Source organism: Melanaphis sacchari, unplaced genomic scaffold, assembly GCF_002803265.2.
Source record: "Melanaphis sacchari strain LSU unplaced genomic scaffold, SCAv2.0 Contig482_pilon_pilon, whole genome shotgun sequence".
In the NCBI taxonomy this organism is placed as follows: Eukaryota; Metazoa; Arthropoda; class Insecta; order Hemiptera; family Aphididae; genus Melanaphis; species Melanaphis sacchari.
The window spans coordinates 1-16,808 of NW_020271322.1; the positions used below are offsets into that span (position 1 = coordinate 1).

General features: G+C 50.3%; 2 protein-coding genes across 2 annotated transcripts; both read left to right on the forward strand.

The window, feature by feature from the left end:
• Positions 1-6,843: 6,843 nt before the first annotated feature.
• Positions 6,844-7,377, forward strand: LOC112598375. Its single transcript, XM_025344801.1, has one exon. The coding sequence runs from the start codon at positions 6,844-6,846 to the stop codon at positions 7,375-7,377; it is 534 nt and encodes a 177-aa protein (XP_025200586.1).
• A 3,864-nt stretch (positions 7,378-11,241) lies between these two features.
• Positions 11,242-12,825, forward strand: LOC112598376. The gene has a single exon (XM_025344802.1). The coding sequence runs from the start codon at positions 11,242-11,244 to the stop codon at positions 12,823-12,825; it is 1,584 nt and encodes a 527-aa protein (XP_025200587.1).
• Positions 12,826-16,808: the final 3,983 nt, after the last annotated feature.

Genomic DNA, 16,808 nt, shown 5'->3' on the forward strand with positions numbered 1-16,808 from the left:
CTCGATAGACATAAGTTTTAGGTAAAGGAGGCCCGTAGCTGCCATGTCCGACATGGAGTTAACGGATGAGGAGGGGGGACGCCTGGATGAGGCAAGGGCGGGAGAGGCGGAGACAGTGGACCTCGTGGGGATTGCTGACGCTCGCGCCATTAAAAGGAAGAGGGCGAGCAGTCCGGAGGCAGAAGGCGTTTCTGAACGCGCTGTCGTAAGGCTGTCGTCCTTTCCGGAAAAGTTTAGGGAGATCGCTAGGGACCTGGACAGGCTGCTCCAGGCTGAGAAAGATAAGAAGAAATTGTCGGCGGCCGCTCATCGGACAATCTTGGAGATTCGCGATAGATACGAGGTTCTGTTGGATGAGGCTTTACGCCAGAATACCATTCTGGAGGGTAGAGTAGAGGAAGCGAGGATGCATGCTGATAAGAGTGGAAAGAGCGGTAAGAGAGAAGCGGTTAAGGAGAAGGTGGTCGCCCCTGCCGAAGGGAAGGTGAACAAAAATGAGAAAAAGGCGAGGAAGGGAGAGAAGAATACAGCGAAGGAGGTAAAGCCAATGCGTGTGAAGGCGCTGAAAGAGGTGGCTTTTACAGAGGTGGTGGGCAAGAAGAAAAGGAGGAAGAATAGGAAAAGGAATAAGGCGCCGCCGGCGGTGGTTACCGCTGCCAACAAACCGGCCAAGGCCATTGAGAAGGCTAAGGAGAGGGCTCCGGCCCGCTCCTTCGTCGTCTCGGTGGGTGAGGCGGGGGCCAGTGAGACCAAGAGGAAACTCTGGGCTGACCTGGTCAAAGGGGTGGCAGTACCAAAGCTTGGCGGCTCCGTGAAGCTGCCGAGAGGGGATATTTTGGTAAGACCGGCTGATGAGGAGACGTACAAGGCGCTAAAGGCAATGGAGGGAGAGGGTAGAGGTGTGAGAGAGGAGGCGGCGAGGTGGCCGACCGTCCTCATTTACGATGTGGATAGGGAATTCGAGAAAGGGAAGCTCGCGGGTCAGATCGTCGATCAAAATCCGGAGCTAGGTTTGGACAAGGAGGCCGTGGTCCCCCTCTTCATGAAGGGGCCCAAGACGGGCGAGCTCCCGGCCCTTCGGGGAGGCATGGGCATGCCACCGGGCGCGTCCCCAGGTTGCGGATAGGGGAATGCCCTGTAGATATACAGGGTAGCCGCGAAATAAGCCATACCTTACGGGATTGGACGAATAAGCGGTCGCGGACAAGCTCACCACCGGGGGAACGATCGACCCCCGGTGTCCAGGAAGATCAGGCAACACGGACGGAAAGAAAGACAACCGACGCTAGGCTGGCGTCGGCAGTGGCGGCTAAGCCACAACAAAAAATATGGAAAATGAACAAAACTAAGAGCATTGATGTTACTTCTACAGGGGACTCGGAAACCCCAGAGCCGGCGGTTGGGGGACGGTGCTCGCCCCAGGTGTCGTCATCACCACCATGCACCAAAAGCGTAGTAGTGTCTAGGCAGGCTTCTACCGCCAGCAACGGAGCTGGTAAATCGACTGTCGGAGAGGGTGCGAAACAGGCTCTCTCCAGTGGCCGTAAAGCCACTGAAGATACTGTAGGCACCTCATCTAAGAAGATAACGACGTTAGTCAACCAAGCAGCACTAAGAAATAAAGTGGACATTGGTGCACTAAGTAAAGATGAACTCCTGGACAAGCTCCGGGGGTACATAAATTCAATGTGTACCTTCGCCCAGGCCAACAGGAATGTTCACAAGGAGTTGAAAGAAACCCTTGTGAACACCAACAAAGTAATGACGCAATACGTCAAAGTGGATAACCTGGAACGAACCAAGCAGTATCATAACCCCACAACATGTAGCGCAGGCGGAAGCACACATCTCATGAAATGTCAAACTACACAGACTGAAACACAGACAATACAAACTACCGAACACACCGAGGTTGAGTGGATGAAAGAGAGAATAATACAGCAAGATGAAAAGCTTGATATCATCATGGCCACCATTACTCAATACAACAATGACATCCAATCATTTCGGGAAACTGCGAATGACGGATACGCAGGCCCGCATTCGCAAAATAATGATGGTGGATCCTGGGCGGAAGTCGTTAATAAGAAAGGGAAAGCTTTCAAGGCCAACAACCCAGCTGCAGCCCCACCCCCATCTAAGTTATCTGAGGCCAGGAGAGTCACGAAAGGAGCATCAAGACATGGTGTTAGGATTCGACCAGCAGCTATCGTGATCGACGCTGCGAGTGAGGAAGATTTTCCTGCTCTGACACAAAAATCAAAAGTGGAATTTCAGTGGGGAACAATATCACAGGGATGAGAAAGACGAAGAAAGGCAGTCTACTTCTGGAGGTGCGTGGAGACCAGGATGCAGTGAACCTGGTAAGATCCGAGGTATCTCGTGCAGTAGGAACCGGTGCAAACGTCAGACAGTTGCAACAGCGTACAATGCTGGAAATCAGAGACATAGACACATGGTCCAACAGGGATGACATCGCTGACTCTATCGCCAACGAGACGTCAGTAAAGAGAGACATGGTGAATGTAGCCAGTCTTAAAAATGTATATGGCAGATCCCAGACAGCACTTGTCCTACTGCCTACCAACGAGGCTAATGCTATTGTCGCCAGTGGTCGAATCAACATAAGTGTTGTCAGCTGTAGAGTCCGTGTAGCCGAGAACCGAAAAAGGCGCTGCTACAGATGATTGGCTTTTGATCACGAATCGAAGGAATGTAGGGGAATGGACAGAAGAAATTGCTGCAGACGGTGTGGTAAAGTAGGGCACTTTGCGAAGGACTGCACCACAGAGGTGAAAGAGGCGGCAACCTTTGGTGAACTTCTTAGGAAGGAAACTCGCAGTAACGGTGAGAGATCATTGGAGGCAGAAGGGATCCTGGCGAAGATGTCCCAGGCGAACCCGCCACACTCAAAATGACAGGCTTCCTACAGGTCAACCTCAACAGAGCAAGAACTACTCAAGCTCTGTTGCTGGAAACGATGTATGAGCAAAATGCAGATGTTGCCATCATTAGTGAACCCAACAAAATCCTAAACAATGACGATTGGTATGGCAGCACAGATCACTCTTGCTGTATACTATTGACAAATAACGTTGAGGTTATTAATAGCGGACAAGGTGAAGGATTCGCATGGGTCGACATCCGGACATGCCGAGTTTACAGCTGCTACTTCTCACCGAGTAAAAAACACTCACTCGATGACTACAGAGCGTACCTGAGTAAACTGAGCGACAGCATTCGACAGGGACCCAGTAAAACTATCGTCGCGGGGGATTTTAACGCCCACTCTCCGGGCTGGGGCTCCCCCACAACGTGTTCCAAAGGGGAAGCATTAATGGAATTTGCGAGCTCCCTTGGACTGATCGTCATAAACCAAGGGAAGGCTCCCACGTACGAGAGTGGTGGTTACTCTTCTCATATCGATGTCACCTTTGCCTCGGCAAGCGCATCGAGGATGATAAACTCATTGCAAGTCCTTGAGCTCGACATGGCAAGTGACCATCATCCAATATTCTTTAGGATGGGAGGTGATGTGAATTCGACCAGCACAAACACGAAAGGGTGGTCATGGAGGCGTCTAGATAAAGATAAACTCACAACGTTCCTAAAAGCTGTCAATCCAGTAGGCCAGATAACGTTCGACGACGCAGGTCTCGTAAACTTCCTAGAAAAAGCATGTGACAGCTGTATGCCCAGAAGATCGTTCAAAGGTCATAAGAAACCGGTACATTGGTGGACGGAGAAGATCGCCAACTTACGTAAGGCAAGCTTCCAAGCCAGAAGAAAATACCAAAAGGCCTGAAAACTTAAAGGACAAGACGATTGCAGTGAGGAACACCAGCTTGCAAAAGACGCATCAAAAGCACTGAGAATAGAAATCAGGAGAAGCCAAGAAAAATGTTGGGCCGATCTGTGCAAGCAAGTTGACACTGATCCTTGGGGCTTGCCCTTCAAACTGATAACCAAGAAACTAATTGGTAGGCGCCAGATCCCAGGCCTTAAACTCCCTGGTAGACTGGATACTATCGTCAACCACATATTCCCTTGCAGCAAACCACCAGTATATCCAGCATTATCGTTCCAACTTCAGGAATCCGAAATGCTTACAACAGCAGAACTTGCGGAGGCAGGGCGCAGTCTGCCTAGAGGGAAGGCACCGGGACCAGACGGCGTACCAGACGAGGTGCTACGGGTCATAGTGCAGGTACGTCCAGACTTGTTGCTACCGACTTTCAACGATTGCTTGAAGAAGGGAGTATTCTTGGACAGCTGGAAGGTAGCAACGCTGGTTCTTCTTCGCAAAGGTGATAAACCTCTGGACCAACTGTCGTCATATAGGCCATTGTGTCTAATAAACTCGGTCGGCAAACTGTTCGAGAGGCTATTAAAAATGAGGATAACACGGCACCTGCTAGGACAACCTGATGGCATCTCTGAGCACCAGTTCGGATTTATGAGAGGTAGATCTACTAATCAGGCGATTGAGGCAGTGATGAACATAGTGAACAAAGTGGGAAGCGGCCAACTTTACAATCGCAAGCTGTGTGCGCTAGCTTTGCTTGATGTGGCTAACGCCTTTAACTCCGCACCATGGGAAAGGATCGATGCTGCTCTAATTAAAAAAAGGGTACCAGCGTATCTCATAAACGTGATAAGATCTTACTTCAACGGGCGGAGAATCATAACCGATGGTGGACAGCGCCTAGTGACTACCGGAGTGCCACAGGGATCGGTCATCGGACCGATTCTATGGAATATTTTTTACGACGAGCTGATGCGGCTAGAACTCCCAGATGGCGTTAATATAGTGTGTTTTGCAGACGACGCGGCAGTGGTGGCCACAGGGTATACCACTCGGCTACTGGAGGAAGCCATGAACGACTCGCTACAGATTGTATCTACGTGGATGAAAAAACAAGGCTTGTCCTTGTCGAGCAGTAAATCCGTGGCAATAATGCTCACAACCAAGCGAGGATACGAAAAGCCTTCATTCCAAATTGGCGAAGACAAAATAACACTTGCGAAGGACATACGATACCTTGGAGTACAGCTTAGCTCCGTACTAGGGTTCAGAAAACATATACAGACAGTCAGCGAAAAGAGCATGGGAACAGCTACAAGACTTTGTCGGCTTATGCCGAATGTTGGAGGACCCATTGCTGAGAAGAGAAAACTACTGATGACGGTCGTACATTCACAGTTGCTGTACGCTGCACCGATCTGGAGCTATGCACTAAAGCACGAGGTAAACAAAAAGAAAATCGCTTCTCCGCAGAGGAATATGGCATTGAGGGTCGCGAGTGCTTACTGCACTGTGTCTAACGTAGCCATAATGGTGATATCTGGTATTTTACCGATACACTTACTTGCTGCGGAAAGAGCAGAAATCGATCAGGCAAAGAAAGACGGAAATGACGTGAAAAAAGTGAAAAAAAGAAGCGAGGGATAGAGCGATGACTAATTGGCAGTGCGAATGGGACCAGAGCAATTCAGGTCGTTGGACATACAGGCTAATACCCCGGATTGATAGGTGGAAGAACAGAAAGTGGGGACAAGTTAACTTCTATGTCACGCAATTCTTGTCAGGACATGGATGTTTCAATGAGTACCTGCTGCGCTGGAAGAAGAGGAACGATGCCGAATGCATGTACTGTGGTGACCCACATGATGATGCTGAACACACGTTCATCGGCTGCGACAGGTGGTGGCAAGAAAGGCGTAATCTGGAAGTGGAGTTGGGGATGGATGTTACACCAGAGCGAATGGTAGATTTCATGCTGCAGTCCAAATCGAAGTGGGATACGATCGTGAAGTACATCACAACAATCATGAAGAGGAAAGAAGCTGATGAGAGGAAAATACAGACGGCAGCTGTTGCGGATTAAGTTAGTTAAGGCAAACTATAATGTGGCTCGAAGAGCAAAAATTACAGGGGTAGAGCCCTGTTACCATGTATATACTTTGTTTGTAAGGGACAGTGAGTGGGGGATTGGCCCACCACCTCCCGACCTGTGATGTAAGTTTGTAAATAAACGATGGTTGACAGGGGTAAGTAGTGTGACGCGAAAGCAAACAGTCCGCCCCTGTCAATCGGTGAAAAAAAAAAAAAAAAAAAGCAAACAGTCCGCCCCTGTCAATCGGTGAAAAAAAAAAAAAAAAAGGTTAGGTTAGGTTAGGTTAGGTTAGGTTCCTAGCCGGGAAGAGGTAAACAAGGCATTCAACGCTATGTATCATCGGGTGACGAGTGGAGACAAGGTGCGAAACACATCCTGTCCAACGGAAAAAATTCAGACCTCCAACTCCGAGACGCAAACGACCTCTCCGCAGGAGACACCGCCTGGGGGCGGGCGCCTCCAAACCAAGGACGCTGGGACGGATACCCCCTGCTGGTGGGACCCCTGCGGCCATACCCAACAGCGGACCGGACGGAGGAAAGTTCCCGAGACTAAAAGGGTAGAAACAACTATTGAAGGAGGAAGTCGACCTCAGAGAGGACCGAGCGTGGAACGCGCGAATCAGTCCCCAGCGGAGGTGGTCCCCCCTTCCAAGGACGAGGAGTTCACGGTAGTGGAATCAAGGAACAAGAAGAAGCGGAAAACGAAGGCAGAAGCTCCAACCATGGCTAATCGAAAGAAGCAAGGCAGACCCTCGGGCAATACCACGTCGGCAGAAGAGTTGGTTAAAAGGCGCTTACCGAAGTCTGAAGCCGTAACTATTGACGAAGTGAAGGAGGGGTCATCTTATGCCGAGGTCATGAAACGGGTAACTTAAAGAGTTAGGCTGCAAGAAATTGGGGTTACAGTTAATAAAGTTCGGCGCACCAGGACTGGCGCAATCCTTATGGAGGTTACGGGGAAAGAAGAGGCGGCAAAGCTGGCCGACAGTGTGCGGTCCGTTGTTGGTGAAATGGCCAGGGTATCAAGACCCAGCAGAAAAACGCCCGTCCTCATTTTGGGTATCCCTGACTGGTTAGAGGAAGAAGAGGTACGGAAGGAGATCGTCGAGGCCGAACGCGAACTGGCATCGGTTGAAATCTCGATAAGACAAAACGACGGTGGCGGTAGAATCGCAAGCTTTGCCGCACCAATGGAGACTGCAGTCAGACTCGCAGAGCGACGCTCTATTCGCATTGGATGGGGGCTATGTAGAGTTAAACTAATTGAGCGAAGACATCCAGTGTGCTTCCGATGCCAAGAACGCGGCCACCTAGCGATGAAATGTAGGGCACAAGAAGTCGCGAAAAAGTGTTTCAGATGTCGGCAAACGGGACATTTAGCTGCCACATGTCCCGGGCCTCCATTTACAGGGCGCAAGGACAGCGAGCTAGAGGGTGGTGGACAGAACGAGTCCACAAGGCCCAGCCCAAATGATTAGCTTCCTGCAAGGAAACTTGAACCACTGCAGAGTGGCTCAGGACCTGCTCACTCAATATATGGTTGAGCAGGAGGTGGACGTCGCGCTATTAAGTGACCCACACAGGGTGGATTCAGGGTCAACAATGTGGCATAGTGACAATGGCACCCAGAGAGCGGCAATACTTATATCGGGCAACGGTATTACAGTGGGAAATATACAGAGGGATTTGGAGTTCGTGTCCGTACGTATCAACGGGGTGCAAGTATACAGTTGTTATGCATCCCCGAACAAGACGCAGGCAGAATTTAACAACTTCTTACAAAGACTGGAGGACAGTGTCAGGGCCGTACCACCCGGAGTTCCCGTGCTTGTCACTGGTGACTTTAACGCCAGATCGGCAGATTGGGGTGACTGGGTTAGCAACCAACGAGGAGGAGAACTTAACGACCTGTTCCAATCGCTGGAACTTGTGATACTGAACACAGGCTCAACTCCAACGTTCAATCGAGGAGCGGGATCTATAGTTGACGTCACCACGGCGTCAAGCACACTGGCTCGAAGAATTGGACATTGGAGGGTAATGACCGATATCTACAATGGCAGTGATCACCACTACATCCAGTTCAGCATGGACTCGAACGAAGAAGGAAATCAACCAATAACCCGCACCAGCGAGCCAATCGGTTGGGATACCTCTGGTGGCATTAATCAGGACCTATTCAAAACCGGTCTCCTCGTCGCAGAATGGCTAGATCAAAGTCGACAACACATAGAGCAGGACGCTGGCACAGAAGCAAGGAGACTTGGGGCAAAAATCGCAGCAGCCTGCGACTTCTCTATCCCCAGGCGGCGGGCTCCTAGACCCGGGAAACCTCCAGTCCATTGGTGGAACCCCGAGATAGCCTCCCTTCGGGCCGACTGTACAAGGGCCAAACGATGCAACGTTAGGATGATATCCCGCATAACCCGCCTCAGACGCAACGCCGCGGCTGACTTTGACGACGAACGGGCCGATGCAGAACTGGCAAGGGCGAAAGAAGTTTTTCGAGAGGCCAAACGGAAACTCAAACACGCGATTCTGAAGAGCAAGAAAAACTGCTGGACTGAGTTGATAGAATCGGTGGACAGAGACCCGTTTGGTAAGCCGTATAAGATGGTCATGCGTAAACTCAGAGGGCCCGCGGCCACCGCCACGATGGAACCTAATACGCTGCAGACAGTTATAAGCACCCTGTTCCCGACGCACCAACCAAGAACGATGGAAGCGCTACAACTTGGTAATGATGTCGAGCCTTTCACAATGTCTGAAGTGAAAGCGGCAATCGACAGGTTCAAATGCCGGAATAAGGCACCTGGACCGGACGGCATTACCAGCAAAATTCTATGGGAAGTGCACAAGGCCGAGCCAAGGCTTCTGTACGATGTATATAACCTCTGCATCCGCAGTGGAACATTCCCGGCGGTATGGAAGAAGGCACGGGTGGTGCTACTGAGGAAAGGGAGCAAACCGGAAGGGGTACCATCTTCCTACCGTCCACTCTGTCTTCTGAACGATGTCGGCAAGTTGCTGGAATTTCTACTGGCGAGCAGGCTAGAGGCACACATCAGCAGTCGGGGTGGCCTTGCATCCAATCAGTATGGGTTCAAAAGGAACCTTTCTACCGACGATGCCGTTCACAAGCTCAATTGGACAATAAATACGGAGATCAACAACGGCAACTTTTGCTTGGCAGTGGGGATTGATATCAAAAACGCATTTAATTCAGTGGGATGGAGTGATGTCACGGCATCCCTCAGCTCATGGGACGTACCCCGGTATCTGAGGAACATATTTGGCTCCTACTTTTCCCACAGGTCGGGGACGGTAGAGTCAATATCCTCGCCGGGAGGAGAAATGGAAGTTGTCATCACCGGAGGCGTCCCACAGGGATCAGTAGTCGGGCCGCTCCTGTGGAATATGACGTTTGACACGGTGTTGAGGGAAACACTGCCCGTGGGGGTCACAATGCTCGGTTTTGCAGATGACACTCTCGTGGTGGTAGCAGCGAAAACCATCAGTGACCTGGAAGAACTGGCCAACAAGACACTGGACCAGGTTGCGGGGAAGATTAATCAACTAGGACTGGATATCGCAGCAGAGAAGACGGAAGCAGTACTCTTCACCAATAGGTACAAGTACACAATCCCCAGGGTGAGAATATGTGGAACTTATATCACACTGACCGACCAAATGACATACCTGGGCATTGTCATCGACAAATCTTGCTTATTCAAGGCTCATATTAGAAAAGCGACAGAAAAAGCGGACAGGATCAGTGCCCAGCTTGCAAGGCTCATGCCGAATATAGGGGGACCCCGAGAACATAGACGCCGCCTACTAGCGTCTGTCGTGCACTCGGTTCTCTTGTATGGGGCACCAAGCTGGGCGGGCACACTGAAATACGTGCCAAACAATAGAGTACTGCTAAACAGATCGCAGCGGAAGGTGCTGCTCCGAAGTACTTGCGCGTACAGAACGGTACCGGAAACAGCAGCCAATATATTGGCGGCCACCGCCCCAGCGGACCTGATGGCTAGAGAGAGAGAGGCCGAATTCGTGAAGAGACGCCAACTGACCCAGCAAGAGAACACGGGTTCCTCAAGGGACAAGACATTTGACAGATGGCAAAGAAGAATAGGAGTCGCTACTACCGGAGAATGGACTAGGCTACTCATTGGAGACATCAGGGCATGGTGCGACCGTCCACATGGCCAACTGACGTTCCATATGACACAGCTACTTAGCAACCATGGGTGCTTCGGCGAATATCTGTGGAAAATCGGTAAAGAAGAAACGCCAGCCTGCCACCACTGCCAAACCGATAAAGACGACGCCCGCCACACCCTACTGCGCTGCAACGCCTGGGACGTGGAAAGAACAGCACTGGCAAGAGAGCTAGGTGGAGCAGTGGACACGAGGTCCCTCATCGAAGCAGCCATCCGCGATCGTTCCTGTTGGACAGCGCTGGAGACATACGCCAGAGTAGTCATGGTGGCAAAGGAAACTGCCGAAAGAATCCGCAGGGGTGAGCAACTGGCCATACCATAGTGGCGGCGGGCGAGCACGAAGCTATATTGATTTTTAGTTAAGAATTTTCAATTTGTGGGCCGAAGGCCAATATTTACGGGAGGGTTAGAGGCCCTCCATATTTGTATTATTAATAATATATAGTATGATGTAATTGTTTTTTGATATTATTAATAAACGATGTAGGGGAGCTGGCGAATTGCCCAACAAGGTATTTCCGGCCCCCTGCGATAAGAAACAAAAAAAAAAAAAAAAAGATTAGGGTAGGGTTGGGTTCCCCCCCGACGGGACCCACCTTGACGTGGTGGGGGGGCTCACCGACTTCGTTCGGTGCCAAGAGGTACCCAACTCCCCGGCTCTGACTTTAACTAGTCGGAGTCGGAGCCTTCAGAGCCACCACTGACCTTGGTTGATTGGTGGTGGCAGGTATGGTGCAACCTGCTAGCCATTAGCAAAGCCCCCTGGAAGGAAACCAGGTTAATAAATAACTGAGCTGGCCCAGACCTAACACGTTGGGGTTGGCAGGGCTGGTCCACCTGCTACCTACAACAAACGGACCCAGAAGGAAAACTGTAAGACCACCGACAGATCTAGCCCGTACCTAATCCGTTGGGGCTGGAAGGACTGGTTCACCTGCTACCACAAGCGAACGGACCCAGAAGGAAACTGCAAACCCCCCTTGTGTCGGGCAAGTCACCTCCGGGGGGCCTGATCACCCCTCCGGGGTCCCAGAGGATCTGGACAACGGCGGAAACAAGACAACCGACGCGAGACTGGCGTCGGCGGTGGCAAACAAGTCATTTACTTTCACAATCATGAATAACAACATAAACAGAGAAGATGTTACTGCTCCAGGGAAATCGGAAGCCCAGAAGCCGGCGGTTGGGGGACGGTGCTCGCCCCAGGTGTCGTCATCACCCGCAAGCACCCAAAGTGTAGAAGTTCTGAGGCAGGCTTCTACCGCCAGCAACGGAGCTGGTAAAACAACTGCCGGAGAGGGTGCGAAACAGGCCCTCTCCAGTGGCCGAAAAGCCACTGAGGAGACTGCAGGTACCTCACTACGGGCAGAAGCCGAGGCAAAGTACGCCAAACTTCTGGAGTCCTTGCTGACGTGTATGGAAACACTAGAAGCAGCTGTCCAAGCGGCCTCCAACACAAAGCTAGATATAAAAACGGCGACAAGATCAATGGGTGCAACCATCAGAGAATTCACTGGAATTGCTAAAACACTGGGCATGGTCAGGAACCCGGACGCTGTAGAAAATCGCATAAGGCTACTACAGCATCAACAGTTGCAGCAACACGCGCAGACGATCAAGTTACTGAAAGAAATTCGCGAGGAACAGACGTCACAGTTGATTAACGTCGCGCAGGCTCCAACTTACAGCGATACCCCGCTTAAACAGCTGGAGGCAGTCAGCTTTCAACTGGCGGAGCAAGGCAAGAAGATAGACTTGGAGTACAGCCAGACCCTACAACTGAGAGAGCAGGTAAACGCGTTCATGCAAGGCCAGCAGCAGGACCCCCAGCAGTTACAACACAAGCGTAATGCTTGTCCTAGTGCACCAACTCCACAACATACAGAGGTTGCTGAGTCGCCAGCCGACGAGCCAGCTTCTGCCTGGACAACTGTTGTAAAGGGAAAGCCAAAGAAGCCCAAAGCGACAACACCTGTGCCGCAGAGAACAAGGGCACGCCCAACAGCGATTATGGTGAATATTGAGAACCAGAACGATTTCCCAGCATTGGCAAAGAGGGTCAAGAACGGGGTTAACGGCGATACTGTAGGCGATGCGATAACTGGTATGAGGAAAACCAAAGGCGGAGCCCTACTACTAGAAATACGTGGCGACCAGACAGTAGTCGACTCAGTGAAGGCTGAAATAACCAAAGCAGCTGGCGACGCTGCTTGCGTCAGCTTGCTGCAGCAGAAAACTCTGGTGGAAATCCGGGACATAGACCCTTGGTCCGATAAAGATGAAATATCCGACTCTATCTCCCACAATACAGGCATCCCAAGAGATATGGTAAAGGTTGTGGGACTGAGGTCAGTGTACGGCAGATCCCAGACTGCTCTGGTACTCCTGCCGTTCCATCAAGCGAATGGGCTGATTGCCAAAGAACGCGTGCGGATCGGCCTTGTCAGCTGTCGTCTAAAAATCGCCGGAAAGAGAAGGCCTAGGTGTTTTAGATGCCTGGTCTTCGGCCACGAAGCTGGACAGTGTGGTGACGGTCCGGACAGGCGGGAATGCTGCAGAAGATGTGGAAAGGCAGGGCATAAAGCAGCAGACTGCCAAGCGACTATCGAGGAGTCGAAAATTTTCCAGAAAAAGCTTGATGTAGAGTCGAAGAGGACGCAGAGCGTGACTACGCTAGTGCGCACCGCTAACGAAGGATGATGAAAGTACTCCAGATAAACATTGGAGTGTGCAAGGCGGCCCAGGAGCTTGCGATGGTTACTGCCAATGAAATTAGAGCGGATGTACTCATCATCAGCGAACAACATCGCAACCGTGATGAGGACTGCGGTTGGTACTCCGACGTGAATGGCAGGGCAGCGATAGCCATCTTGAGCGACATCTCGATCGACAAAATAGGCCCGCCATCACCGGGCTTCAGATGGTTGGAGATAAAGGGCTACCGAGTGTACAGCTGCTACATCTCCCCAAACGTAAATGTTCTCGAATTCGAGGGATTCCTGGCCAGACTAGAGGCGAGCGTGAGGGGAGCCAACTGCCCCGTGGTCATCGCCGGTGACTTTAATTCAAAGTCTCCAGAATGGGGCAGCCCAAAAGAAGACCCCAGAGGAAGAGCCCTAGCAGACATGGTAGCAGCTCTAGGATTGGTGGTATGTAATGAGGGCAACAAACCAACTTTTGTGAGAGGTGCCTCTGAATCACATCTGGACCTCACTTTGACTACTCAAACTGCAGTGACATCTATAACCGGTTGGAAAATACTGGACGAAGAATCACTAAGCCTGCATAAATACATAATGTTCGATGTTAATGCACCTCGCGGGTACCAACAGATCAGAGACAAAAAGGGTTGGGCATATAGAAAGTTAGACTACGCCAAACTACATGAGAAACTCTCCTGTGGAGCGCCGACGCTACCGGATGATGTCGGAAGCGCGTGCAACCAGGTAGTGGCGTGGCTCACCGAAACATGTGATGCGTGCATGCCCCGCGCCGGTGGTAGCCCAAAAAGGCGCCCGATTTTCTGGTGGAATGAGGGCATAGCGGAGCAACGCAGGATTTGTCTGAAGGCAAGAAGACTTTACACCAGAAAAAGGAAGAAGGCAGGTGAGGCCGGTAGCATCACCGAAAGAGAAAACTTCAAGCAACAAAGAAAAGAGCTGACGTTGAAAATCATCGATGCCAAGGACAAGAAATGGAACGAGTTGTGTGCGAAAGTAGATGCCGATCCATGGGGGATCCCCTACAAGATAGTGATGAAAACGCTATCACGTAGGAAACCCATACCCGGTCTCGAGATCCCAGGTCGATTGAATACCATCGTAAACACGCTCTTCCCACGCAGTCCCATCAGTGTGGGACCATCAACAACGGTCAGTAATGAGGAACTAGAGTTATACAGATTCACGGATTTCGAGTTGAAAGCAGCAGCCCGAGGTCTACCCGGGGGCAAGGCACCGGGACCTGATGGTATACCTAATGAAGTTCTAAAGATGGCAGTAAAAATGTACCCATCATACTTTGCTGAACTATTCAATTTCTGTATAAAACACGCTTCCTTCCCATCGGAGTGGAAAACTGCACGTCTAGTGCTTTTACACAAACCGGGAAGACCCTTGGACGACCCATCAGCATATCGACCGCTCTGTATGTTAGATACAACGAGCAAACTATTCGAGAAGCTCATAACACTCAGACTTCGTGAGCACCTAAGAGACTCAGGTCAACAATCTGAAAATCAGTATGGGTTTAGGCCCGGAAAATCAACGGTTGACGCAATGGCCAGACTTCAAACCATAATTGAAAATTCCAAAGGCCGTACAAGTGCTTACAACAAATTTGTCGGTATGCTAACGTTAGATGTTAAAAATGCCTTTAACAGTGCCTCATGGGACTCCATCCTTGGAGCATTAGTAAAGGCTCAAACACCGAAATACTTGCAGAACATCCTTGGACAATACCTAAACAATAGGCACATTATTTTCAACAGTACCGACGGGACATCGAACATCATCGAAGTGAGCTGTGGTGTCCCACAAGGGTCGGTCTTGGGACCCGATCTATGGAACGTGATGTACGACGGCTTATTGGAGATAAAACTGCCTGAAGACACAGAAATAATTGCTTTCGCTGATGACGTCGCCATAGTATGCACAGCGCAGGTCCCGTTCCTATTGGAGGAGAGGCTCGGTGTGGCGCTCCGGGACGTAGTTACTTGGATGAACAACAACGGTTTGGAGTTAGCCCTGCAAAAAACCGAGGCCATTGTGTTCACTAACAAGAATGTACGAAATACAATGACCGTCGAATTCCCACCCTTCCGTTTCGAGTCGTCTAAGAGCGTGAAATACCTTGGGGTCCACTTCGACCAAAAGCTACGTTTTGCACACCACGCCAAACTAGCAGCGAAACGAGCATTGGAAGCGGCCAATCATCTAACGCGAATCCTACCCAACTTGAGAGGTGCGAAACAGAAAACGAGACGTGTGTTGGCTACAGTGGTTACGTCAAGACTTTTATATGGAGCACCGATATGGAAATCAACAATCACAGCAGGAGCGATGGGCCACATGGAGACGGTGTACAGGAGGGCTATGTTGAGAGTTGCGTGCTGCTACCGCACTACCTCATATGATGCAGCGGCCGTGGTATCAAGTATGCCTCCAATCGATCTTTTGGCTGAAGAGAGAAGGAATATTTATATGGGAATGGATAAACGTGAAGCCAGGGAAATTCTCTTGGACAGCTGGCAGAAAGCGTGGGACGCCTCCAAAAAAGGCAGATGGACGCACCGCCTCATTGGTGACGTCAGATCCTGGTATACGAGGAAACACGGAGAAGTGTCCTTCCATCTGACCCAGTTTCTGACAGGGCATGGGTGTTTTGGTGTATATTTAAATAAATACTGCAATTTGGCAACTAACGAGTGTGCACAATGTGGTGTAAGCCCAGACAGCCCGGAGCATGCGATATTCCAATGTGATGCGTGGTGCAGATGGCGAAATGAAGAGTGCGTCTACCTGGAGGTCAATGATTTAACGGCAGAAAACGTAGTCACCATCATGCTGAGATCGAAGGCAAGCTGGGATAGAATATGTAGACTTATAATCAGAATTATGATGACAAGAGAGGAGGAAGAAAGGAAGATACAGCATTCTTAGTTTTAAGTGATTTGTTGTAGACCAGCGCGGTCAAATATAGGAGGGGTAGAGCCCTCCAATGGTTGTAAAATTAAAGTGTGAGGACACATTACATGGGCATTGTCCATGAGTGTGGCCACTATTATTCATTGTATTGTTGTTTTCAATAAATGATGGGGGCCAGGAGGAAGTCTCTTTAACCGGTGGTACGGTCCTGGCAACTTTGAAGAAGTGTGCCGTTTAGCGAATCTCACGACAGGAGCCGAGAGATCCCTGAAGCTGGATTTAGACCACCGACCGGAGGACCAGGGTAAGTACTAAAACAAAATGTTCTCTGAACGAACCTCAAGTCGAATCCCCGTGGAGTTACCTAACTCAAAAATCCGAAAACAGGGGGAAGGTCACTTTGTTATCGTTGGTTCATGAAATCACTCGCATTTGGGCCGCGGACGCTGTACTTAAGTTTTGACACGGCATACCCGCTGTCAAAGTTGCCGCCCCTTAAAACGCCATGGCGTAAATGTTTATTGCCGCCTGTGCTGGAACCCTGTGTTCACAATTCAATTATGGTAATTTAGTTGCAAGGCCAGATCGAAAATGGCACGTGTCAACGCAGCTAAAAAGATGTCCCTGCACAAATTGCTGTACAGCATACGATTGAATAGGATTAAAACTTGAACATCAGGGATTTTATACCTGCCGACTCGAAACCGACACCGGCAGGTTCGCGCACTTTTTATACATTTTACCACCAAAAGGGCGCTAGTGGGTCGCCCACAAAACACTTTTTAAACCGACGTCTCTGATGCACCGGAAGAAAACCGCTGATTCAAGTGTAATATTCCCTCGAAAGGTCGAATTGCACGCAACCAACCAAAAATATTTCAGGGCGCAACTTTGATCACTCCGCGCAAAACGGCCAGGAATTTCCAAAGAAAAGACAAAACTGCAGAGCGGCGTACAGCGTTTCGCATGACAGCCACCGCTGAACTAACTACACTTTATTAAACCGAGGACCAAGAGGGAACCTGTTGGTATTAATTT

Excerpts from the sequence above, each read along its gene's own strand:
- LOC112598375 (XM_025344801.1), top strand. The coding sequence starts at position 6,844 with ATGGAGGTTACGGGGAAAGAAGAGGCGGCAAAGCTGGCCGACAGTGTG.
- LOC112598376 (XM_025344802.1), top strand. The coding sequence starts at position 11,242 with ATGAATAACAACATAAACAGAGAAGATGTTACTGCTCCAGGGAAATCG.